We start from the raw sequence: 27,869 nt of genomic DNA, 5'->3' as shown, positions 1-27,869 counted from the left end.
CTGTAATCAAACTCACAGAAAATACAAAAAAAATAAATAAAATCCTATCAATAGAGTGGAAGACAATTCATGACCAAGAAATGTCTCATGTCTTTTAATTTTCAGGAAGTTGGCAACCCTACTTATTAACTGCAATTGCCTGACTAAACTGGCAGATTACTGCACCTATTTTGAGTAGAATCTGCTAGTTTGTATTTCACTCCTAAAATAACATTATACAGATTTTTCCTGCTATATCTGAAAATGTAGAGAAGACTGAGAAGGGTGGCTCCATCACCATGGCAACGGAGATAGATGTAGTTATTACTGGCATGATATGGAGTAGCTTTGTTTTTAGATGATGAAGGTTCTGGGCGTTGTTGTTTCGTCATGGTTGAAATGCGTCTCCATTGCCACATCGAGGATCAGGACAACACAGTGTGAGTGGCAGACAGTTTTTAAGGGATCGCTCTTCTCATCCCTGTTAAGGCCTACTCTGGTGTGTTTGAGGAGAGCTTCCTCAATGATGTCAAACACTGGGTCCAGGAGGTGCAATGTGGTCTTTTTGGCCACAGATAAGAGAGGCCCACTATGTATCACTCTTTCCTTACATTTGTTGTAGTTTTCCAACTGCAGTTGTGTTTTAGTCCTGTTTCTTTAGTTGTCCAAAATGAGCAAGTCACCTCCTTGTAAAATAAAGGTATTAAATGAACAAAAACACAAAAATCAAGACACCGGTAATACATATAATCCAAAATCGAACTTTCTGAAAGACCAAACTGTAGGTTCTCTGTCAGCCATAAACCTTAAGCCCATACATGAAAAGATAAATGTTGGAAATATTCTGCTCAGTGTATAATTAATCTGTATAATATCCGTTTCAGTGTTTGAATTGAATCACTAAAACAAAATAACCTTTTTAGATTTTCTAATCTATTAAGATACACCTATAAAAAGTGCTGCAGCTCACTTTTTACAGTCAACAGTAGCTCTGGAGCTTTTCTCCTAAGACGTTTCCAGGAAAGTCTTTCAACACGTCCAGCTGTTCCTTTTTCTGTAAGAACCCATAATGTGATACATGTTGGGTATAAAGAGAGTTTTAATCTAGTCGTGGACCCAGACCCTAGTGGTTCCACTCTAAAGTGGAGGTCCCACGGTGCAGCAGTGCCAAGTCTTTGGTAGATAGAGAGAAATTTAGTTCTTACCCTCTTTTACATCCAAACATAAAGTTTTTAAGCTTTAGTTCTGGAGGGTTTTTGTTAACCCTCACTGTTTGCTGTCTAACTTTGACAAAGTTGCAGCAGAGTTGTGATGAGCAGTACAGTGATGCATTTGCTGCAGCCTCCATGCCATCTGAAGGCATCATTATGATTCAGCAGACCCTCTTCCACATTGTCTTCCTCTCTGCTGCGATCGTGCCGCTGGCTACTGGACGAACACTGGACCAGGGGCATTTGGTAGGAGCTGGCTCGCTTCTCCGGGCGGTCCGGGCTGGTGCCGTCGCTGGGGCGCTGGCCGTTGTAGAGCAGGTACTGGCCGTGGACGTCCTGCTCCATGCGGAAGAGCTCGTACTCTGTGTGGGGAAGCCGGATGCCCAGCGCCATGCAGCCGTTGGTCACAGTGACGTCCTGTTTGACCCCGACCTGCCATGAGCCCTGAACGCCGCACTCATCGCCTTTGAAGACGTTAAGGAGGGAGGTAGTGGACAGATCCATCGGCGTCACAGTCATGTGGTTCACTGGAAGAGGGCAACACAAGAAAAATCACATTCTTTTTAGAGATGCACCAATTTGATTTATCAGCAGCACCGGAGACTGAAATAGATGAAAGGAAAAATGCAACCTTTAATCTAATCTCTGCACAATTATTTAGTGGGAAAAGAAAAATCTAAACATCTAAAGTTATTTTATTTTACAAAATCGCCGTGGGCAGAATTATTGTTTCTGCCAAGCTGTACTAGTTAATTCACATTAAGGTATTAAAACCAGAACCATCTTACCCTAAATGCACATTTCCGTTTATAAAAAAAAGGGAGTTCAATAATACCAACAGTTAAAGGAATAGTACACCCAAAACATGATTAGCCTTCATTTTCTACTCACCTCCATGCTGAACAACACTCTGGAGTACTTTTTTGATATCTCAAATGCATCTGGAGATCTGGGAGGCTTCTTGCTGTCTGCTGACATTCAAATAATGGAGGTCCATGGCGCCCGAGACAGAAAGGTCCATAAAAGTCCACAAAAACGTGTCAATATTCCTCCATACTGCTCGTCCAATGTAATCCAAGTGTCCTGAGTGGGTAGCATCCAGAATTTACTCGAAACGAAGTCATTTAGAATGTTTTTAGAGCATAAACAGTAGTGTTTAGGATTTCCTAATAGCGCCCCCATGCGCGCTCACGATTCTACGGAAGCCGGCAGACCAAACCGGAAGAAAGTGCGCATTCAGCGTCTGGTCTGCCGATAATGCAAGCGTAGAAGAAGAAATGTGCTGTTTACCTGTGCAAAGAAAGAAACAACGAAAGAAGAATGTCTGAGGACTTCAGTGTTGAGGAAGAGCATGAGTTCTTTGCCGAGCTGAATGCGCTGGTTTGGTCTGCCGGCTTCCGTAGAATCGTGAGCGCGCATGGGGGCGCTATTAGGAAATCCTATACACTACTGTTTAGGCTCTAAAACGTTCTAAATGACTTCGTTTCGAGTAAATTCTGGATGCTACCCACTCAGGACACTTGGATTACATTGGACGAGCAGTATGGAGGAATATTGACAAGTTTTTGTGGAATTTTGTGGACCTTTCTGTCTCGGGCGCCATAGACCTCCATTATTTGAATGTCAGCAGACAGCAAGAAGCCTCCCAGATCTCCAGATGCATTTGAGATATCAAAAAAGTACTCCAGAGTTTTGTTCAGCATGGGGGTGAGTAGAAAATGAAGGCTAATCATGTTTTGGGTGTACTATTCCTTTAAGGCCAAAGTTCTTTAAACTCCGGGCTGAAAATAATCTTTGGATTAGAGTCCTGATTTTAACCTGACGTAGAATCTGATGAGAGCCAAATATTAGGATCATGAAAGGAGACTTTCACACCTTCTAGACTTGGAATGAATAATTTTATAATATTAAATTTTAAAAGTAATGGATAAAAAATGGATACTCCTTTAACAATTGCATTACCTTAGATGCCCGTCACATTTATATTTAGAGACAAACCTCTGACCTTTTGACTGTAGTAAACAAAAAACGACAAACCCCCCCCCCCCAAAAAAAAATCATGATTTTGTGTCATTATGAAACAAAATATAAATTTACAAAACAATCCTATAACATTTGAAAGATTTTGTTTCTGCTTTCCCTGCAAGAGTCTCTGAAAGAAACTTCCACTCAGCTATAAACTACCAAACACTTAACAATCTGGGGAATTTAGAAACCATTCTAAAATGGTAAGAAAAAAGCAACGTTCCAGGGCAAATTAACTTTATTACAAGATTTGAAATAATTGAGGAAATTCTAATTTTATTCTTATTTTATGGATTCTTCAAGAGCTGCTAAACAAATTTCCAGAGGGAGAACTTTATGTAGAATCTTATCAGTCCCTACCCCAATCTGATCAGATGATCCATCTATCAGCTAAAAGCTTCTCATCATACTAATGTTTCAAATTAAAGTAGAGAAAGAAAAAGCCAAAAAAACCTTTAAAGACAAATTCTGTCCCTCCCATCACTCGGGTGGAGGGCAGGCCTCGGCTGTAGCGGCCCTGGGCGAAGATGGTGAAGGAGGGGTGTTTGCAGGCAGGGTCAGAGTAGTGGTAGTAGTGCCCCTCCCAGGTGTGGTTGTTGTCGTAGAAGACGAAGTGGCGCGTGAGAAAGAGGACCTCTGGCCGCACTTCGCAGCGCTGGCTCACCCACTGACCGTACAGGCCCACGGTCAGGTCAGCTCGTGGCGGCAGGATGGGAGGGTGGAACTCGTCCGAGCGGTAGATGATCCGACAGATGATGCAGCTATGGTCGTGGTTCTGAAAACAAAGAGATTATGTGCTGAGTTAAGCTGGAAGAGTCTGTCTGCACATAATGTGACACTTCCAACTTTTTTTTAAACAACGTTTAGTGAGTTTAGCTTCTTATTAAACATTTTATCATAATGAAATAGAGATACCTGTACAGAGAAAATAACAAGATAATTAAAAAGCCGTTTTTGACATTTCAAGTCAGAAATGAAAAGAAACTCTGTTTCCTTTTACAGGCTTGTTTCCAGACGCTTCAAATTCCTGTGTGCCCACTAGGGGGCAGTAATTATTAGAATGTGGAACAAGAAGCCAGGTGAGCTGAGAGCTGGAGATAAAACATCCTTTTGGCTGTAAGATTCTGCAGATGGTATTTTTCTCTTTGCATGCGGCAACAATGCAGAAACAAAAGAGACAAACAATAATTAACTGGGGAAATACTGCACGTTCACCGCATTGGGTAAATAACAGCTAAATGAAATATATATCATTTATCAGTTTTTTTATTTATCTTACATGTACAATCTGCAAAAATAATTTTACAAACAAATGACAAAAACACAAACATGTCCCATAAGGACTCATCATACATCAGTTTCTCTCTCGAGATAACTAGTTGAGTTATCTTGTGTCGCAATGATTTCACAGCCCTATAGAAAATATAGAGTAGAAGTTGGAGGTCAAATAATCCAATTTTAAACTCATTCGAATTATAACTAAAGTCTTGAAGGTAGATTTTAGTTTTACCATCATGTTTTCGGGGAGCAAACATCTTCTGCTTTAAACTGGAACCCTTACAGAGTACAGGGATGAAGATTTACACCAAAAGCAGGACTATCCCAACAGGAGCTTTAGTTTCTTCTCTCGGTATCTTCAGCTTTTTTTTTCCTGGATGCTTTTCCCTTGCAGAACAATTCCTTCATTGTTGAACAACTGATTTAAAATTCTGTTTAGATGTCCTGTCTCTTTAACCATTAAATAAGGCTCATAATGCCGGTAAAGATTCTCAGTCATCCTTACTTTGTCTCACAGTGATTATGGCCTCAACACTACAAGCAGCAGGAGGAACAAAAGGTTACCATGATGCTAAATCTTCAGCATGAACATACTGTTCGAGTAGTATCACATCTGGTGCACAGACAGGACAGCTGTGGCTTTTTATATGCAGAAAAATCTGGACGCTCACTTGTGCTTTTCAAGAAAATATCCTCCAGAGAAAACTCTGATGAGGCCGGTTTGCCTCTGTTTTTGCAGGGTGGGTACGGTTAAATACCGGACCTCCTTAACGTAGTCCCTCTTTTCCCACAAAATCTGTCCTCCAAAGAGTTTTTAAGGAGGAACAAATGAAAATTAAGATATAGGAGGAAATAAATCTGAAGATGAGATATCCCCACTGCAGCTCCATGCCTGGCTTTGGAGTGATCAGTTAATGAGAAAACTGGGATTGAACGGTTGTATGTTTGCAGCTCTGGCTATTTGTACTTTTTTATAAACAGTTGTTCATATAAGCAAAAGCTGTTGCAAGACAAACTATACTTATTAAAAAAAAGAAAACAGATCTAAACAAAAACATGCTTATTTATCAGTCAGAAACAATAATTACTGACTAATAAATAATAAAGCAGATTAGTTGTCTAGTGTTGCCTGTGTTTGTCCCTCAGTTGTTGAACATGCCTGAGGACATGACTAAAACATCCCTATACAGGAACAAAAAATAATACCATAAGGTTTTCTTAAGGCAGCTTGGAGGGAAAATTCAATTCAATTCAATTCAGTTTATTTATATAGCGCCAAATTCACAACACATGTCATCTCAAGGCACTTTACAGTTCAACCAGATCAAATTGATACAAAGTTTTCTATCTAAGGAAAACCAGTTGATTGCATTGACTCATTGACTCAAATACAATCCCCCACACTAAGCATGCTTGTAGCGACAGTGGAGAGGAAAAACTCCCTTTTAACAGGAAGAAACCTCCAGCAGAACCAGGCTCAGTGTGAGCGGCCATCTGCCGAGGCCGACTGGGGTTCAAGGAGACAGAAGCAGAGATACAAAAAGCAGCTGTAAAAGGCGGCCCCGTCCAGGAAACACACAGCCAGGCAGACGAGCTCCAAGGCAGCTCCCATGCCAGAGGACGAAGAAAGCACATCCACTCAGTCACGGTCAGAGAAACAGGACCACACTGGAAAACAGGCCGATCTCCAACATCTATAAACAAGGGTGTTGATAGAAGCAGCACAGCTGATGTTTCTTTCCAGGATGACGTCACAGCCAAACAGGAACAGACGAGGCAAAGCTACTCTGAGGAAAAGCAGAGAGAGCAGAAGGTTAGAGATTGAACTAACAGATTCTGCAGAATAGGAGAACAGAGAGAGAATGAAGCAGAATGATGAAATGGGGGTCCCTATGTCCTCCAGAAGTCTAAGCCTATAGCAGCATAACTATAGAGATAGCTCAGGATAACCTGAGCCACTCTAACTATAAGCTTTATCAAAAAGGAAAGTTTTAAGCCTAGCCTTAAAAGTAGACAGGGTGTCTGCCTCACGGACTAAAACTGGTAGTTGGTTCCACAGGAGAGGAGCCTGATAACTAAAAGATCTGCCTCCCATTCTACTTTTAGAAATTCTAGGAACCACTAGTAAACCTGCAGATTGAGAGCGAAGTGCTCTGTTAGGAACATAAGGAACAATCAGATCTCTGATATAAGATGGAGCTTGGCCATTTAAGGCTTTATATGTGAGAAGGAGGATTTTAAATTCTATTCTTGATTTAACAGGAAGCCAATGAAGAGAAGCCAGGATAGGCGAGATATGATCTCTCTTTTTAATTTTCATTAGAACTCTGGCTGCAGCATTTTGGATCAGCTGAAGGCTTTTAACTACAGTTTGTGGACTTCCTGATAGTAAAGAATTACAATAGTCCAGCCTTGAAGTAACAAATGCATGGACTAGTTTCTCAGCATCACCCCTGGACAGGATATTTCTAATTTTTGCAATGTTCCTCAGATGAAAGAAGGAAATTCTAGAAACCTCCTTGATATGGGACCTAAATGACAGGTCCTGATCAAAAACAACACCAAGATTTTTTACTTTATTATCTGAAATCAGTTTAATCCCATCCAAATGAAGTGACTGGCTAATCAGTTTCTTTTTCAGAGACTCTGGTCCAAAGACTATAACTTCTGTTTTGTCTGCATTCAGAAGCAGAAAGTTAAGAGTCATCCAGGTTTTTATGTCTTCAAGACATGCCTGTAATCTATGTAATGGGTTAGCTTCATCTGGATTTATAGACAGATATAGCTGGGTATCATCAGCATAACAGTGGAAATTAATCCCATGCTGTCTAATAATTCTACCAATTGGGAGCATGTATAAAGTAAAGAGAATTGGTCCTAGCACTGATCCCTGTGGTACTCCACAGGTAACCTTTGAGCGTGTTGAAGATCTATCATTAACATGAACAAACTGAATTCGATCAGATAGATAAGATTTAAACCAGTCTAGTGCTGTTCCTTTAATTCCAACAAAATATTCAAGTCTTTCTAAAAGAATATTATGGTCAACTGTATCAAATGCAGCACTAAGATCCAACAGGACGAGCACAGATACAAGTCCATTATCTGAGGCCATGAGAATATCATTAGTGACTTTCACCAGAGCTGTTTCAGTGCTATGATGAGCTCTAAAGCCAGACTGAAACTCTTCAAAAAGTTCATTATGGTGGAAGTGATCGCAAACTTGTTTGGCAACTACTTTCTCAAGAATTTTGGATAAGAAAGGAAGATTGGATATAGGTCTATAATTGACCAAGTCATCTGGGTCAAGAGACGGTTTCTTAAGCAGAGGTTTAATTACAGCAACCTTAAAAGCTTTAGGTACATATCCCTGTAACAGAGATAGATTAATCACATCTAAAATGGAGGAGGAGATCAAAGGGAATACCTCCTTAAATAACCTGGTTGGAACTGGATCTAACATACAAGTTGAAGGCTTAGATGAAGACAATAATTTTGCTAATTCAGAGAGTTCAACTGGATCAAAGCAGTCTAAACCCAGTTCAGATTCCATGACTACCTCAGGTACAATCGCGGATAGAGGAGTGCTTATGATCTTATTTTTAATAAGATCAATCTTATTTATAAAGAATCCCATAAAGTCATTGCTGCTAAGAGCAGGTGGAATGGACGGTTCAACAGAGCTATGGCTCTGGGTGAGTTTGGCAACTGTATTAAAAAGAAATCTAGGATTATTCTTATTCTCCTCTATTAATGAGGAGAAGTATGCTGCTCTTGCTTTACAAAGGGTCCTCTTATACAGCAGTAAACCATTTTTCCAGACTAGGAAGGACTCTCGCAGGCCTGTGGAGCGATATTTTCTCTCCAGTTTCCTAGCATTTTGCTTCAAAGTACGCAGCTCTGCATTAAACCAAGGAGCAAGCTTTCTATTTTTAACGGTTTTCATTTTCAAAGGAGCTGCGTTGTCTAAGGCAATACGCAGAGAACTAGCAACCCCATCAACAAAATCATCAACCTGTGAAGGGGAATAAGCTAAACTTTTGCACTCTGCAGCACTGCTCAGTGACACAGAGGAGAGAGAAAGTGAAGCAGATTCTTTAAAATTTATAACTGCACTATCTGATAAAGATCTACTAAAATTGAACCTTCTTTTGGGGGAGGAGAACTCTGTTAAAGTAATCCTGAAGGTTATTAGAAAGTGGTCAGAGAGGACAGGGTTGTGAGGAAATACTGTTATTTCTTCACATTCTATGCCGTATGTCAGCACAAGATCCAAAGTATGAAGATGAGAATGCGTGGGACTATTCACATTTTGAACAAAGCCAATAGTGTCTAAGATAGCATTAAAGGCTGCTCTTAAGCTATCGCCTTCAATGTCAGCATGGATGTTAAAATCTCCCACTATGATGACCCTGTCAGTATTTAATACCAAATCAGAAAGGAACTCTGAAAACTCATCTAAAAATTCAGAGTAAGGACCTGGTGGACGATACAAAGTTACAAAAAGAAGAGGTTTTCTTGCCTTGAAATTTGGATCAGGGAAATTAAGGGTTAAATGTTCAAAAGAGTTGTAGGTATTAACTGTTTTGGGAGTAATCAGTAAGTCAGACTGGAAGATTGTTGCTACTCCTCCTCCTCGCCCAGAACTTCTGGGGATGTGAAAATTTAAATAGCTTGAAGGAGTTGCCTCATTTATGCTCACATAATCCTCTTGCTGCAGCCAGGTTTCTGTAAGGCAAAACAAGTCAATGTGATTATCACAAATCAAGTCATTAACTAGTAGACTTTTAGAGGAAAGCGATCTTATGTTAAACAGACCGCATTTAATTGTTTTAACTTTTTCCCCAATTTGAGTTATTTTGATTTTAATTAGATTATCATGATTTACTCCTTTGGGAATCTTTGCTAATTTATTAGATTTTGGTCGTGGGCAAGACACTGTCTGGATGGAGTAAAGAGTGGGTAACAGTAGAGAAGCTGCAGAGATGTGTGTTAAACTACAACTCTGCTTCCTGGTCTGCACCCTGGGTGGTCAGGGTTTTGGAGGACTAATAAATGTGGCCAGATTCCTAGAAAGAAGAGCTGCACCATCCAAAGTGGGATGGATGCCGTCTCTCCGAATCAGACCAGGCTTTCCCCAAAAGGATTGCCAATTATTAATGTAGCCCACGTTGTTTTCAGGGCACCACCTAGACAACCAGCGGTTGAATGACGACATGCGGCTAAACATGTCATCACTGGTCAGATCAGGGAGGGGACCAGAGAAAATTACGGAGTCCGACATTTTTTTGGCAAACTTACACACCGAAGCAACACTAATTTTAGTGACCTCCGATCGGCGTAACCGGGTGTCATTACCACCAGCGTGAATAACAATCTTACTGTATTTAACCTTATCCTTAGCCAGTAGTTTCAGGTAGGATTTGATGTCGCCCGTTCTGGCCCCCGGCAAACATTTGACTATGGTCCCTGGTGTCTCTAATGCCACGTTTCTGACTATGGAGCTGCCAATCACCAGAGTGGGCTTCTCAGTGGGTGTGTCACTGAGTGGGGAAAACCGGTTAGAAACGTGAACGGGTTGGTGGTGACCAGTGGGCAGAGATCCACGACTACGCTTTCTGCGTACAGTTACCCAATCGCCTGGCTGCTCAGGCACTTTTGGAGGACAGCTACGTGGGGGGCCTACTTTAACTCCTGGATGTTCAACAGCCTGAAGCCTGGATTCTAACTCTGACACCCTCGCCTCCAAAGCTACAAAAATACTACACTTATTACACATCCCATTATCACTAAAGGAGGCAGAGGAATAACTGAACATCTGACACAGAGAGCAGGAGAGAGGAGAGGAAGAAGGAAGAGTTGGAAAAGAGTCAAGGGAGGGAGAGAGAGAAGCCATAGCAATGCTAAGCTAGCGCTAGCCTAGGCTAGCTACTTCTTGCTATCAGAAATAAAACCGTGTGAAACTGACAAGTGCTCAGTAGAAAAGTGCAGCAGAAGGTGCTATGTTTTAAAGTAGTCAGTTAGAGTTACTTAGATACAGAGATATCACAGAGAAAATAACTTAACTTCAGATGGAGATCCTCTGAACAGCTGCACACTCAGTTAATCCAAACAGGAAGTGAACAACAAGGGATGGTGAGCAACAAAAGGCCTGGAAATCTATGCAGATGTTACAGAGAGGTAATGCTTTTTGAAATTTGCTTTTTGCTATCATCCTACTGGAATCAGGGCAGTTCTACAGTCCAGTTGAAAGTGTTTGTTTATGAAACACTGGTGGCTCATAGTTCCCAGGGTAATTACACCGCAGTGAGACCCTGCCATAAGTATATGTTTGAGCACCACAGCTGATGGTGGTTTTAAGTTCAGATTTGTTCAAGTCCCTCTTTGTCTTTGAACTATGAGATCACTGCAAACAACAAACAATGACTAAACTCTTTTATATAACTGTTACTCCTGTAACTGTGTTTATCTGTGACAAAGCCATTGAAGAAAGAGTGAATGAAGGAGGTGAGAGCAGAACAAACACCAGAGGCTGCAGACACACGCTGCATTTGCTGCTTGGCAGACATCTGTGCTCTCCGACTGCCTTTCTGTGCTTTTGTGAAGCTTTGTGAAGGAGCTTTTTCTGTCTCCGAAGACCATTTATTTTATTTTCCTACATACTCCAGTGCTTCCATGTGTTTTATTTTTCTTGTATAATGCTCAATAGCAGCATTTGAGGAACATGTAAACCTGTTACAGCACTTTTCCTTTAGGAAATTAACTATGTCCATCTAGAAGGAGAGGAAGAAAGTTCAATAAGAAGAAAATTTCCACCCTTGGGTAGTGGGTGTCGGGACTATTAATGTGAAATTATGAAAATGTTTCCCATTCTCTATTTGGATCTTTTTTAACACCCAGTTTTATTGCTTCTTGGTCAAGTATGCGTCTGTAGTTTATGAATGAGTGAACTACAAACAGCTAACGCAAGTTTATAAAGTCATTAATAGAGTGATTATCATACACTCTTTAAAGAGAACCACCTTTTTATTACTAGAGAAGGTGAATATCAATTGCATTCTGAGTGTTTTACCAGCCTCTCTCTGACTAGATTACCTGTTAATGATTATAAACACAATTCAACATGTTGCTGACTCAAATGAACGTACGAAGGGGTGGTAAGACTATAACATTTTGTGAGTTGCCATATAGAAAGAAGTCATTAGTCCCGTCAGTGACATAGCAGTGAAGCAGGGCAGAATGAAAGAAACAAATTTGTCTCTTGCATCACTGCTGCTTTTGACCCAGGAACCACAAACGAACAGCCTGGCACCAAATGTTCTTAGGCTGGGACCAATTCTGGATTGAGCTACTTTAAATTAATGGATTGGATAGTCACCAAAACCTCATGAATAAAGAAGGAAAAAGACGAACATGCCGCAGCTTAAAGAGGGAGTTGAGCTCAACAGTTTGTTCCCAACAGAGAAGGGACTTTTTAAATGAAAAGAAATGAAAAGAATAGAACCAGACTAGTTGAGCGCTCCTGGTCCAGCTATGACAGCCTAGCACCACACCACAGTCAGAATCCGGTAAATAAATAAATAAATAAAATAATAAATAAAATGCTTATATTGCATAAATACCTGCAGCATCAGATACTCAATATGTGTAAATGTGTTTCAATGAGGTTTTTAAAAAAGAAAGCTGCATGTGAAAATGTAACTCTCTTATAACAATGCATCAGAGTTCATGGGTTGGATACTTATAGTGTGGTTGAAAAAAGCCATGTGGTAATTTATAGTAACACTTAAACAAAGGGAGTAACTAAATTTAACCCGTCTAAATAAAAGCAGCAGGGTATGAAAAACACTTGCCAAAAAAAAAAATGTTTAAGAGTAAGTTTGACACCATCTTTGACTGGGGCGTTTTGCATTGAGCTGCTATTTGCTTATTTGTGCGTTAAAAGTGCATTGTTAAGTTACCAAATCCAGTTAACTATGATAAAATAATGCTCGATAACCTACTCTAGGCATCTGTCCTGATGGTGCTTTGATTGTCTTTTTTAAGCCCAAATAGAACTCCAGTACTGGTCGTGATTAGCATACATAAATAGAGGTTGCACCATCTACTAGCAGTACACTGAACTACCAGAAAGACAATGGCTATGATGCAGCTACTAAATAAATCCAGACTGTGCCAACTGGGCTGTATTTCAGCACTAAAAACCGATAGCTCAGAGGATAGGAATTTAAAGATATATACAACTTTATGCGTCACAATGCATTTTTAAATGCAAAAACACTGTATCATAATAAAACATTAAAATAATAACGATTCAGGGACTTAGCAGCAATTGAATTATTGTTCCTCTTCAGTTTTAAATTGGTGTTTAGATCGTTGTGTGCCAGTTTAAACATGTACTGATTTTCTTTTAAATCAAGTTAACATCTGGAAAAGATATTAATGAAAAATAGACATTCACCTACATAAATAAATTATTCAAACTCTTTCGCCTGACTGCGCCTTATTCAGTCTTTTAAACTGTTTTGTTGTTTTTATACCATTTTGTTTCCTTGGTATGTACAGCACTTTGTGGCAGCTGTGGTTGGTTTAAAGGGCTCTATAAATAAAGTTGATTTGAGTAGAGTCCAGCTGCTGTTTAAAGAATAAAATCTGAATTTTTGTTTTAGTAAGAAAAAAAAACAGAGGAAAGAAGGAACTGGTCAATAGTTGGACTCATTCTTTAGGCATGCATGAAAAACAAACCTGTGATGACCATGCTAAATATTTAACAAACCTTCATGATTCCAGATTCTACAAATACCCCATGCTATTGTTCCCAGTGATATTCCCTGGGCCCTGACTCCTATTGCACCTCTTTAGGCAAAAGGCCTTTAAGGATAAAGGCAGTGGTTATTACAGACCATCAGGGGAGCTTCTGTAATTCCTCCACACTGTGTTTATGTTCTGATCACTATCACCAAGGCTTATCATCTCTGCACAAAAAAGCTATTTGTTTAGGATTTTATATAATCTTTGCAGAATGTAGTCTGGAGTCTAACAGAGAAATCATATCATGTCAGCATCAAAGAGAACATTTTAGATTTGAGGTGAAATTAAAACAGTTTACTTTCTGCTTTCTTTTATTGCAGCTATGAATTAGGGGATGTTAAAAGGTTTGTTTATATTTACATGCTTTTTGTCAGGTAGGGCAGCATTCAGGGGGAGGTTTAGTTTTCTCACCTAAAAGAAAAGGGGCAGGATTAAATAAAAAAAATACAGCTTGACATGTCAATGGTCTGTACTTGTTTGGAAGTTCACTCCTTTTAGACCTTTCAGCCTAAATGTGCTTCTAAATGCGTTTTCCCAGCCCTGGCTGTAGAAACATTTTTAAAGTTCAGGTCATGCTCTTGAAAATGTGTGTGGGGTCTCTAATGGGATTGTGGAGCAGTGTAAACTAAGTCTCATGCGCGGGATAGAAAATAAACCCCTATCTTGAACTTGGGATATTGTTCCAACAATCACATGTCAGATCTGCAGGTGGGAATCTGTTAGACAGACAGACTGCTGTGATCAATCTGAGACAATAACAGGAGCATCCAACGCCCTGCCAAATCACCCGCAGGAATTGAACTTTAAGACTTAAAATAAGAAAACAAAATATAATGAAGACTTTTGCAGAACTTGTATATATGGAAAACTTTTGCCTCAAAAACCAATGAAAGAACGCAAGAAAACAATATATCTAGTTTTATCCACAGTTTTTTTTTTGACACCAAGAGCCATGAAGTTCATGAATGTGCCAAATCCACTAATACTGACCTTTAACACAATGATAGGAAGATATTTACTGATGTAAGCGTTTTTTTTTTTTTTCTTACACATAAGCTGAGTTTCACATACAAGTAGATCCTTGGCTCCTCCACTGACTGAGGTAGAGAACAGGCACAAGGAGAGGAGTGCAGCAGAGAACACATGCAGTGCTGAATTGATATGCAACTATAGCATTGATCAATGTCTTACTAAATCATTCCACTTATTGAATATTTTGCAGATAAAATAAAGCCCCATTTATACTACCCTCTGAAACCGATCCGTGCTGAGTTCAGACCAAGTTTGGATCAGTTAACCGTGCCGAGCTTGGTTCCTTACGACGCTAGCACGGTTCCTCGCCTCCTAGAGACGATCTACGGTACTACTGCTCTCTAGAAGTTAACAAGCAAATCAACATTCAGGAAGTTTGATTATCATTATGATATTTTGTTGTTGGCAGAGTCAGGCAAAGAAGGCAGCCTTTGGTGAATTTACTTGAAAGAGTCGGCTTTTGAGAATTGGATCGACAAACAATAGTCTAATCAGGGCTTACAGATGCAGGAAACGACAGGAGTTGAGGACCATCACACTGCTAAGCAGAATCATCACTAGAATTACACGGTAGGGAAGCTAGAATGATATAAATGATTACAGAGGCTGATTGTAAGGAGATGAAGCGGTCTGCTCATGCACTCTTTGTTATCTGAGAACTGAGCCAGAACTGGCCCTCACCGAGTCCTACTGATGAACTAGTACCAGTTTAGAGAGGTTCTGTTGTTTCTGGCATTGAATGTGTCAGTTGTGCATGTCATTTACACATTTTAGGGTTTAGGGTAGATTAACCTATCTATCTTCAAGGATCACATGACGACCATCACCAAGACTTCTATAAGGCAGTTTTACTGGCTTTGGTTATTAACATGGACGTGACAGTGACTGTGTAACATCCACACTTGCACAAAACAAGCCAGACACCAACTCACACATACTAGGTCTACAATTTAAACCAGAGTGTTGTAAAAACACCAACATAAAACAACAGAATATCCACTGAAATGAAAATATAACCCAAGCAACATCCACAGCATCCGTTTTTCCATGGATCAGCGCCACTCACCACATCAGCAGGGTTGCCAGATGTCTCTGACGTTTTCCAGCCCAAAAAATCTTCATAAACTGCCTGGATATACAAAATCTCACCTAATTTGAACCAACGTCTATTGATCTCTTAGGCCATAAAGCTAAAGAAAAAATGTTTTACTCATAGACGGCCATCCTAAACTACCAGATTGGGAAACATCCGAACCTGGCAACAATGCACGTAAGATGGGAAACATTAACCTTTAGATGCAAAACCCCATCATGCACTGCAATATATTTTTGCAAAATATTCTAACATAAATTTGCTAAATATAAAAGTAACATTGCAGTGTTGTTTAAAGAAAGAATTTGTTTTATTATAGTTTAGTTTGTTGCAAGGATTTTATAGTTTGAAGAAATAAAAAATGACACCATATGCCAACCGTCACAAGGATGTGCATGGTAATGGCTATATATACTGCATGCATTGTTTAGGTAGTTGACATTGTATTACTTCTTGAGCTCCTTGAGTTATCTACTGTCACAGGTAGGTGCTTCGGCCGGTATGATTTAAGGAGGCACGCTGAAATTAGGACCTGCCCACCGGGCAAATGCCCGGTATCACAGATTACCAGTCAGAACCTGCATCCCAGGTTGATTACATGAACTCAACTCAGTTCTACACATATCAATAAGCTACTGCCAGGTTACCAAACACCCACACAGTTTTTAACTGCAGTCAGTCTCAAAGAACTATAGGCCTGGAGCTTCTCAGGCACCAAGACAATGGTGCCTGGAGAGGGCACCAAGACAATGACAACATGACCAGGATGAAGAATCAATAGATTTTCATGTCCTGGGGAATAGTCTTCAATTTCAAGAAATCTTTTTAACAATGATCAATAAGAGGATGTGGGTATTGGAGCTGAATCTGTGCCCCTGTTTCACTATGCTCTTATCTATTCGAGCAAGTACTGTAATTTTATTTTTTTTTTTTACTCTTGCCCATTCTTGTACAGCTATCTATATCAAAATTGTAAAATAAAAAAATACCTTAAAATAAATCTAAGAATAAAATGAGCCTCATTAACTAAGACGTTACTCAAGAAAGTTTGGGACCAACCTTGGCGTTCTGCAGGGGGATCTGGTAGCTGGAGGGTTTGTAGTAGAGCCGCTGCGTGGGCTCAGTGTGGATGTCTCCCAGAAACAGTTCTTCCACCAGGTGATCCAGGTTGTGATGCAGGTACTGCTTCTCCACTCGTAGCAGCTGCAGCTCATGCATGGTAAAGTTAAGCTCTCTAGAGCAGTCGTAGCCTCCCTCTTCGTTCCACAGCTCGTACATCACGTCGGGCACCCAGGGGCCTTTCATAGCCCCTCGGCAACTGCGGTTTAGTCTCTGGCTCAGCTCTTTGGCCTTAGCGGCTGTGTGAAGCACTGTCTGGACCTGGTGGAGTTGGTAGTCTGCCTCCGTGCCTCCGCGGACTATCCAGGAGGTCTGACGCAGGCGCAGTCGACCATGAATAACCAGCGTGTAGGTAGGTTTGGTGCAGTGGTTGTCCTCGTAGTAAAACTGGTGAGCCTGGAAGGTATTGTTGGGGTAAAACCTGTAGGAGCGAGTTAGAAACTCTGGACCAGGCCTCACCTCACAACTGCAAGAAAAAAAAGTGGAACTCTGATAAACCTTCATGTCATGGTTGGCAGCATACAGTCCATTTCAGTTAATCTGTTCTTTTTTTAAAATATAAAATGCATCCAAAATATAGGTAATAAATCAATCACACTCTTACTTTCTGTTTAACTTTGATCCGTGTGTTTCATTGGTTTATATCCTACTTTGTGTTTCTAGATATATTTTAGTTCACAGGTTTTTCTTTGTTGTCCTCTTGTGTTTGTTCCTTTCCCCTTGGCTTCTTCGTTAGCTCCACTCACACCTGCTCCTTTTCAACTCGTTAGCCCTGTTTTTGTTCAGTCAGCCATAAATACTCTCCCTCTGCTGTCAGTCTTTGCTGGTTCCTTGTCATCGCTGGTTCCTCGTCGCTGTTGTCTTCTTACCTCGTCTCTCCCTGTCTCCTCGTACTCGTTTTCCCCTGATGTCTCCATGGTTTTTGGTTTGTTAACATTTTTAGTTGGATTTTTGGATTGCTGCCACTGTTACCTGTGTTTTTCAATTAAACTGCAAGAAATCATCTCAGCCTCTCTGCCTCTGCATTTGGGTCCTTAAACTTCAACCAAACCCTGACAAAGTCAGGTGCTGTGCAAGGTATCAGAGTTTCTCCTTGAAACTAAAACACGATACAGACATGCTAACATGGTTATACTCAAAACTGAATCTTAAATGGTTGAAGACAGTTTGTTTTCTGCTTCCTTAAAGGTTTTTGGATTTTTGTGAATTTTTAAAAAAGACCTCTCATCTTAAAAAAAAAACTGCACATGCACAACCCTGTTCTTGCTCCCAAGAGGGAACGCCTATTAAACATGTGCTAGAGCATGTAAGAGCCCATTCCTCCTCGTGCACACTGTGTTTAAAAGTTGCTGTTTGCATCGCTCATGCAACCTTACTTTCCGAAAGAAGATTTATAATTTTTCTACTATGTTAGACTCACTTAGAAGAGAAAATGGGGAGGAGCAGGTAGGCAGGTTGACAATTAGGAGGACCATTTTATTTGATGATCCCGCCGGAAAAAGGAAATTCTCCACTATTCTTTTAATATATAAATATGGGCTAATGGGAACTTTTGCTCAATTAGCTACCCTTTGACTGAGTCCTTTCTTATTATGTTATGCAGAAGTTGACAAATAACCTTATGTTTGCTTTATGTGATGAGCTGTAACAGCACCAAAAATTAAATGATCTTTTAACACATGAACTAACACATTTGGGCAAAAGCAGTTACAGCTGAAAAACAGAGTTACCTGGTGGACACCCAGTGGCCCTCTATGTTTGGAGGCATCTGCACGGTGATCCGGGCCCCATTGTGAAGATGCCTCAGCATGTGGTTACACAGTGAGCCTTTAGAAGACGGACTGTAGGTTTTCTTCAAGGAGCGATGACTTGGGGGATGCAGAGTTGAACCGTCAGCCCAAACTGAGGGGAAAAACAGCACAAAGTTCTCAAAAGAAAGCTTGATCTTTATACTTTACTAAATGATTTTATACATAAAACTCATCAAAAGGTAAATTGGAGTGAGATAAAACAAAGAAAAGGAAATTTCAGCTTTAATGTCATAGCTTCAAATATGTGCTTTAATCAACTGAGCAGCTTTGAACTTCTCTTAATCCTTTATTCAATCAATTTAACGCATGTAGACAAAGCTCCATAGTTTTATCAGTGGCTTGTAAAGGTAAAGGTGATAATTTATGTGATAATCTACAACATGAATGAATAGAACCATTTAACTAGATAAAAATCATAAAGACGTGAAAATCATGCAGGGAGAACATATCACAGTGATAAAAACAAGATCCTGTTTGATTTTTGCAAGCTCATTCTCCATCCAACCAAACAGAAAACAATATCTTCAGGGCTGGAATGAGCTTGAAAAGATAAAGTGTCGGAAATGAAAGCATTTTCAAGGCCAGCAGACAAAGAATAGCCTCTAGGCCCACATTCCACCAAGGTTTTATTCAATGTAAATGCCCTCATACCATTAAAATCGACCTTGAAATATGAAGATTTAGCTCTAAATTGTATCAGATTCTACTTGCTTGAAATATCATCCGATGCCCTGGAATGCCTCTGCAGGTTGCTTTGCAGATTTTGATTTGAAACTAATGAGATAAAGAGGGAGAAAAGAACCATCTGATTGTAGGAAGCCAAAATCTCCTATATGCCAAGGCTTTGGCTGTTTTCACACTACACCCCATATATTGAGTCAAAAATTACGGTAAATAACGCCCACATAAGTATTCACACCCCTTTTTGTTAGTTAAATTGACTCTCAGCTGCGTCGTTTCCCTGATTACACAGCAGATTTTTTTTGTTGCAACTTAAAGATCAATTGCCTCAACATAAACAAATGGATGGGATGACAGCAGATATTGGAGAAGAAAGCAAACAGTAAAGTTTCCCGAGTTGCACACAGGAGTCGAATCCCCCCTGGTGGGAATGAGCTGCCAGTGTGGATAAAAGCAGAGTGCGAAATACGGGGGGTCCGGGGGGGGGCTCGACTAGGGTGGCCATTTCTATAGCACCAAAAAGGAGGACATTGTGCGGCATATCAATAAATTACTAAGGTGTACATAAGAATCGGGTAAAGTCACATTTATAGCACAATTCTTAGTAGTTTAAAGAGGATGCTTGTGTAGCTGAATAGAACAAAATATTAAAGAAATGTAAAAAAGAATTGGTTCCCAGCATTTGTATTTATTTAATACATTGTGGTGTTTAAAAAGTGACAATTTTTTAACACGATTAATTTGCGCAGAACTGCTGGAATTGATCATAAAGCAGTTGTTTGGAAAAGAAGCTCGAGAAAGAGCTAGAGAATAGGACGATGCAAACTGCAAAAAGTGGCTGGAAAAGAGGAATTCATGACATGGCTGCAGCCTGTTGAGAGTAAAGATGATTTCACCATGTTCTCTATCTATCCATATATATATATATATATATATATATAAACTTGAGTCATGGAACTGTGCTTACAGCTCCTTATTTCATGTAAACTAATAACTTGTGTACATGATACTTGTTGATGGCATTAAAATTATTTCTAATAGCATTAAAAGAGCATTAAATTAGAGTTCCTCATTCCTGTATAAAACCTGTGAACGCTTAATTTAATCTGACATATTAAAAAAATCCCCATCATCATCCAGCAGATGTTCAGTTTCTGCCCAAATATTTTCTTTCTGTTGTGGATTTTTGTAACAGGGATAACTAGGGTCATACATAGTTTGTATGAACTCTGTTTATTCTCTGCTTCCAAACTCATCTCTTCATCCATTCCTGCCATAAGAATTTTCTTTTAAAGTGGTGAGATGCGCTCTAGAATCTCACAACTTCTTCCTGGTCTGTTGAAGCACCAATAGTCTGCATCAACTTATTTAATTAATTGCTCTTAGTTTTTGGGAATATATAGGAACTATTCTCTAATTTCTAGTTACCGATCTGTTTTTACTATAATTTAATTTGACAAACCGGGTCTTCTCTACATTCTTTTTTCTGTTTGGTGTGATTGCAATAGCAGGTCTTGATCTGGACGGACCGGAGGGGAGCAAAAAATAGCTCAGCTCCGTATTTTGACGGTGAAGGACGGAGAAGACGTATGTGGGCGGTGACGAGCGGAGGATGTGGAACAGCTCTCATTGATTTACATGACAGACAAGTACTCTGCACGACGTACGTGAGCGGGGCGGAGCGCTGACGGAGTATGTGGAATCTGGGGGTAAAGGAGGACACCGGACAGTGCAATGAAAATCCGGACTGTCCGCCCTAAAGCCGGACATCTGGCCACCCTAGGCTCGACCCCCCCGATCAACCCATGAGACCCCCTGAAAGCCTCAAAAGCAAAATTTAAGGGGGGTCTTAAATTGTGTCAAAAAAAATTAAAATAAATTGTTCTGGCTCCTCAGGAAGCCATTGCTCATATTTGCGTATTGTTTCTAAGTTATATACTATAAGCTTTCTTATGTATAATCTTTGATATAGTCTTATTTTGAAAGCACCGGAGGTTGAGCAGTTGGTGTCTTTCTGTTTAACGAGTATACGCTGCATACCTATCTGTTCTCTCTGTGATGCGTTCTTTGACCAGTCCAGCATGTAATTTGATGTGTATTTCATTTATGTACATATAGTACTATGTTTCATGTTGTGTTTGGAGGTTTATTGCAAGAAAGGTCACAGAGAAGAGAAGTTTAAAAAGACGCTAGCATACCCGCTAGCTAGCGGCCAATGTTAACATGTTGTTTGTGTCATTATGTGTTTCTGTACATATTCAGGGAATATGTTGAGTTTATTATTTAGGGGAATTGTGCCTGTTTATGTGGAATTGTGCCTGTTTACACAAAGACTTCTGCACAATATTTTTTTGTTGCAGTTTTACCATTCATTCATTCATCCATCCATACCAGCCAATAAATCCAAAGAAAAGGCTTACGGTGTGGTTATTGGAAATGATGGTTATCTACCTGCTAAGCTAAGAGTGAGGGCAGGACATAAATTATTTTTTTGTCGCTAATGGTCACTAAAATGTTTTTAAGCTCAAAATCAAAACCTTTATTAACAAATATGCTGTTTTTTGCGAAGTGGAGCCAGCCAATCTGCTCGCGTATGCAAATTAGCCATGTACTTTTCAGCAGTTAATAACACTGGCAACAGATTGCGTGAAGACAGCAGGTCTTCACTCCTTTGTGGACCTCAATGGACCTCCTCTGGACAAATTCGACCCATTTCCAATCGTCAGAAACTGGATTAAAGCAGGACATGTGGGTGCATGAAAGAGACAGACAGTCTTTGCGCGTGTGTGTGTTTTCATAGACTGACTGTCTGTTCAGGCTCTTGCCCGCTCCACCAGATTCACAGAAAGCTTTATCCACCAAGCTGTCAGGAAGCTGACCCCCCCCTCAAAAAAAAATCACTCCGGACAAACTGTCTCCTGCACTACTATTAATACTATATTTATTTACTGTTCTTTTGCACTGTTACTGTTACAAATGCTATATCTTACATATTTGGTAATAATAATAATAATTTTTCTGCTGCCATTACCATCTGCCTTTTTGCACTAGCATAAGTATTGTATATTTTATATTATTGTACATTTTATATTTTATTGTGAAATTGAATGTTTAAATTTTAGTATTAGGAACGGATCTTATCTGTTGTGCCTGTGCACTTTATCTGTTTCACTGTTGGTGAATGAGAAACGAACGTCCTCTCGAGTCCTTCTATGTCTGGTGAATCTGAAGAATTGACATTAAAGCTGACTTTGACTGTGAAATGTTATAGGCCTACTGCATATTGAGAAAATTTAGATTGGTATTTCGCAACAATCGGGAGATGGGGACCCCCCCAAATATTAACAGGTATTTTGCACACTGGATAAAAGCATCTGCTAAATGCATGAACATAAAGTCAAAAGAACTTTCTGTAGAACTCAGAAAAAAAGCACAATCTGGGGAAGGATAGATTAAACATATTGGAAGTCAGGCTGTGCAGTAAATCAATAAATATCAATAATAAATAAATATCAATTTATATCATAACAGAGACAGATCAGTAAAGATGATATTCAGTAATTCCACTGAACTCCTATCTAGAACCACATGGTATTCTGGGGATGTAGGCAGAGCAAAGCATTTAGCCTCTTACAGCAAAACTATACAAAGCTTCTAATTAAATGTTTTTTGTTTTGTTTTTTTAATAGGGTAAGGTTTACAGTTTGAATTTGGGATTATTTCCTAATTACTTTATTTCAAAAAGGTTAAAAAAACAGTATTGATTGATATGAAAAGCTTATATCCAGATACATTTTTCAGCCATAAAACCCAGCCCTAATTAGAGGATTCAAATTGTCTAGACTCTCTGTGGTTCCATTAATTGGAAATGGAAATTGCCTTAAACGTATTCATCAACAAAGAAGAGCTTTACTCAGTAGAACAAGGTACTCCATAGTTTGCTTGTGTGTTCAGTCAGACACTTCTTTAGAACCGCTGTAAGACAGACCTCTACAGGAACGTCTTCCTGCCCACAGCCATCATTATATAAAATACTATTTGCAGAAACCAAGAAAATGAGTTACAACATACATTTAATTTCCATTTGGGATTAGTGAATTGTAATCTCAACCTTAGTACTGCTGAACTGAAATCTAGAAATGGAAGAATCATCCAAAAGGCAATATTTTTCAAATGCTTTTTCAATTACTGAATTCATTGTCACTACTGTCAATAAGGGGAAATTTTATTAAGATGCAGGCTACTTATTTTCAAGAGAAATCAAATAAACGGATAATAAGACTCTGCGTGTGAATTGATGTTGTATTAGTAAACATTTAACACCCAACCATTTAAAGCGGCAATACGATAAAAGTGGACAAATGTTAAAACAATTAAAAACAACTATGAAAAAAAAAGTTTTATCATTCAATTAGAAGTCTAGTTCAAAACCCTTCTGCTGATTATTTTAATTCAGCAATATGTAGAGTTTTGAGCCTGGATGGCGCCTTTCAGGTTTGGATCTCGACAGGATTGAGGTACAGACTTTGACTAGGCCACACCAAATCCCTTATACATTTATGTTTAGTTGGAGTCATTCAGAGGTGGCCTTGCTCTTCTTTGTAAAGTATTTTTTCAGACACATAACTCTTCATGCTATCGAGCTTAAAATCAGGAAGCAGCATAAATTGACACATAAGCTCAACTATGAGGAAATAACATCTGGACATTTATATATGTATATTTAGCACTTAGATAAGGTGTTATTACTGGTCAGAAAATACCTTATATTATACATTTCCAGCCTACCAGTTTGTAACAAGCTAGGGCAAATCAAGCTATAAATTAAACAGTTCTGGTCATTAACTGTGTTTTATACCTCTATTGTTAGGTGATAAATAAGATTAAAGGAAGCTTTATTTTGATATAATTTCTTGTTGTAACACTGGATGACAGTTAAACCTAAATAAAGGAAAGTCGTTTCCATCTTTACAGTCAATAAGCCCAGCAGCTTCCTGTTCTCTCTGCCAATCAGATGCAGACATTAATAAGACTATCTTCACAACAGTTAACATCAATAATCATTTATAATAATAAATATAATTATTGCAATACTGCTTTTTCATTATGATGTCTCCAGTTTTCTTCACGTAATAGTTAACTGGACTTAGAGGAAGTATTTTTAATATACAATAAATATTTGAAAAGTGGGAAATCCTTCATGTTAAATCTAGATTTTAAACTCATCATCTGAATCGTCAGATCTGAGCATCAGTGTCAATATTACATTTTTCAGTAGATACGACATGTCTTATTCATTTTTTTCTGATTAAACCAATTCTAGAGAAAACTGATCTTAAATCCATAAAATGTTAAAAACATCTCAACATCATAATGAGATATAAAGATGTTCTCCAATCTTTTTATGCTAAAGCCAAAACGAGAACAAACTCTAAAACAGAAAACAAATTAATGAAGAAATAAATGAGAAAATGATTATAAGGAGCTTACAGTATGTGTTCTCTTTTTTTCCTTACACACATTAAACAGGTGACAGATGTACCAGAGCTCCATTTTTATATTTTTTACTTCTTTCTTCATTAAAGGCAATAATCATAACAACTGAGACCTTCTCTGCTGCTGCTTTCCCAAGCTGCTGCAGCACTCCGCCTCAAATCAAAGTGACCACAAAACTCTCAGAGCTCTAAACCGCAGTGAACATTTCCAGTTGGCCAGATCCCACTGCTGAGGTAAGAGCACTGGGAGCTCTGACAGCAGCAGAGACTGCACATCATTTATAGGAAGAGAAAAATCCAAAGTGCCGGAATGGGAACCACACAAAGGACTTTTGTTTGTTGTTCCCCAGACTTTAAATTGAAAATAAAAAATTAAATTACATTCTACTTTTACTACTTTACTTTTAATTATTAATCTGCATTCATATGAAGGAAGGGAACATTACATTTTTTCCAGACCAAAAGAATGACAAAATAAATTGATGCATGGGGGAAAAAAGGATTTCAAGACTGTATTCCAACAAATCAATCCATCCATCCATCCTGAAACTCATAGACTTCAACTTCTGTATCTACACCATTAAGAATGGGCTACAACAAGACCATGGCAACCCAAGCATGAAAAGTGTGAAGAATGGCTTTGAATATCAGAAGTGTCCACGCATAACAAGAATAAAGTTCCACTAAGACTCGTTTTGAGAAAACATTCTCATCCTTCACGTCTTTAACCCTTTTTTACAGAAACGAATATTCCTCTGACTGCTGATGTGCATCACTGTTGTGATTTATCCACCTGAACTGATTGATTGTAATTGAAAAATCTGACCGGCTAGGTATAAGTTAACCTAATTCTGTTAGAATAGAAAAAAGAACATTTCTTAACGTCTTCATTTGGGCTCAGTTATGTAAACTTTTACATTCCTCAGGTTCCTCTAAATATGCTGCTGGCTGAGCTTTTAAAAGCTTCATCCTTTTTAACGATAAACTAAAATAGTGTCATTTGATGACATAGCTCCACTGTAGAACACAATAATACAAGATAGTTGTGTTTTTTTTTCATTTGTACTCTCTGGTCAGAGAAAGTCCAAAACCTGAAAACTAAAGAAACTTAGTTTATAACTTAGAGCTTTAAAGTTTCTTAAATGTATTTTAAACAGATTCAGGCAACCATTTCTGTTTTTAAAAACGCTCAGTATGTCAGCACTGAGGTTTTTTCTCCCCTGGTCAATTTCCAGCAGGCTGTAATCCACACTGACAGAGCATTTTCTTTGCAACCTGCAATGACACACTACTTAATTTATACTTTAAGACACTTAAACACACTTAAGAATAAGTGGAAGGCCGAAGCGTCCTTTTTATCCCGGATAGTCCTTTAAGCTGCCTGCCAAAATGTTGCTTTGTACTGTCATCTGCAGCAGATGGAGTGGGTCAACAGCATGCCCATAATCCAGCGCTGCACAGACACAGGTTTTATCAGGAACGGATGTTTAAAGTGGCTCTTAACTCTCCCACAGCTTTTATCTGCACAGCAGCCTTATGGAGGGCTTCTATTGCCCTCTAACATTCAAACACAAGTCAGTAAAGGGTCATTAGTTTTCCAACCTGTTGATAAACAGGTGCTGTAATCACTGAATTACAGCAGCTCTAATATATATATATATATATATATATATATATATACGGTATATATATATAAATATATATATATTTTTTTATTATTTCTTTATATGCATAATAATATATCTATCTATATATATCTATATATATCTATCATATCTAATAATCATCTATATCTTAATCAGGGAGTCAGTGGAGAACTTTTAAAGCTGAAATTTGTTTTGTGACGTCAACCTTTCTCCTTATTCTTTATAGGATATGCCTGTTAATGCAACTCTTTTATCCTTTTTTTTATCTTAACTCATTGCTATTCCCCATGCCTGTAATAGACTTAACATTGATATTGCAAAATGTGACAAATGGATCTTTTGTAATATTGTGATGTATAATAATAATGATAAATGAAATAGTTCAAAATCTTCCTCTGGTAACAATAAATGAATAAAGTTAATGAGTGTCACCTTTTTTTTAAAAGTAATTTTTCAATGTTATTGTAATTATTACACAGTAAGCTGGTGTGATGATATGAAAGCAGGAAATTCAATCAATTTTAGTTGCAGCAAATTAAACAAACAAAAAAGGCATGCAAAATTTTTTTTTAAAACTATTTTTTTTTTTTTACCTAAAAACGCAACAAGAATCAGTGCAGAAATCAGCTCCATTTCGCTCCTTCGCAGCTTCCCAACAGACAGGTTTGTTCTGTTTCCTCTTTAGTTTTTCCTACAGAAATCCCAGTTTTAATCCAGAGTTTGGAGACAACAACTCCCGCAAATTCCGAGCATCATGGCAGAAAGCGCACCTCCGATTCTGCAAAATGAGATCATTCAAGGAAAATACATGCGCGCATAAAAAATGAAAGGTGGCTCCAAAAGATCAGCGTTTCAATGAGGCAGCTCGGTTCCCTTTGACGTGTGCTTCATGCGTCCTGCGCCTTGAAGGAGTGTTTAAAAAGTGAGTAAAGACACCAGAGTGATCGTCCCGCCCAGGGAGGGATCTATGGGCGTGGGAGCTGTGTTAAAGTGTTCACTGTGACAGTGAAATGGTAGATGTTCTCTAAGTTATTAGGTAAATGGGCATACATCATGTCTAATGTTCACAAACAGATCGGATTAAGTAGGCTAACCTTTGACAAAATACGGCAGTCAAAAGGGGCCAAAATTAGATAATTAATTAGATAATTACAGTCTTGCTTCTAAAATGTGCTATATAAATACACTACCCTTGACTTGCCTTCAATGTGTCATAATTGCATTAGAACCAAAATCAATAATTTCTTTTTACATATGTGTGTATCTAATTGTATATTAGTTAATATGTTTTTATTAATAATTTAGGAAAAAAACGTCGTATGTCTTAAAATACTACTAAGAGCAATACAAATGCAAAAAAAAAAAAAAAAAATCACCTAGCTTCACATTTTTCATCCAGTGCTCACTTGATGGTTTAAGTTAAAATTGCATTTTCAAATATCTTAAATAAAAATAAAATTCTATTCTAAATAAAATACTGTAGGTTTTGAGAAAAAAGTCAGAATTCTGAGATTAAAGTCAGAATTCTGACTTTTTTCCCATATTAAACTGAAAAAAAATTTAAAAATCAGTTAACTTTTTTTTTCTTTCAGTGGCCCAAATTACATATTCCGTATGTAAGGTCATGATTGATAAAAAAAAAAAACTGATGGTTTTTAGATTTTTTTTGTACTTCTATCATAGAGAGG

The 27,869-nt window shown here is 38.6% G+C and overlaps 1 protein-coding gene across 1 annotated transcript; it reads right to left on the bottom strand.

The window, feature by feature from the left end:
- Positions 1 to 330: 330 nt before the first annotated feature.
- On the bottom strand, positions 331 to 27,110 carry LOC119787195 (protein APCDD1-like). The gene is made up of 5 exons (XM_038290866.1): positions 26,775 to 27,110; positions 18,279 to 18,450; positions 16,489 to 17,014; positions 3,669 to 3,990; positions 331 to 1,717 (listed from the first exon to the last, which is right to left on the bottom strand). Exons 1-5 carry the CDS (start codon positions 26,812 to 26,814, stop codon positions 1,260 to 1,262), a joined length of 1,518 nt encoding a protein of 505 aa, XP_038146794.1. The 5' UTR covers positions 26,815 to 27,110; the 3' UTR covers positions 331 to 1,259.
- Positions 27,111 to 27,869: the final 759 nt, after the last annotated feature.

This window comes from Cyprinodon tularosa, unplaced genomic scaffold, assembly GCF_016077235.1.
Source record: "Cyprinodon tularosa strain WSP-4 unplaced genomic scaffold, ASM1607723v1 ctg29, whole genome shotgun sequence".
In the NCBI taxonomy this organism is placed as follows: Eukaryota; Metazoa; Chordata; class Actinopteri; order Cyprinodontiformes; family Cyprinodontidae; genus Cyprinodon; species Cyprinodon tularosa.
The sequence above is the reverse complement of the archived record's forward strand: the minus strand, read 5'-3'. Positions and strand labels throughout refer to the sequence as shown.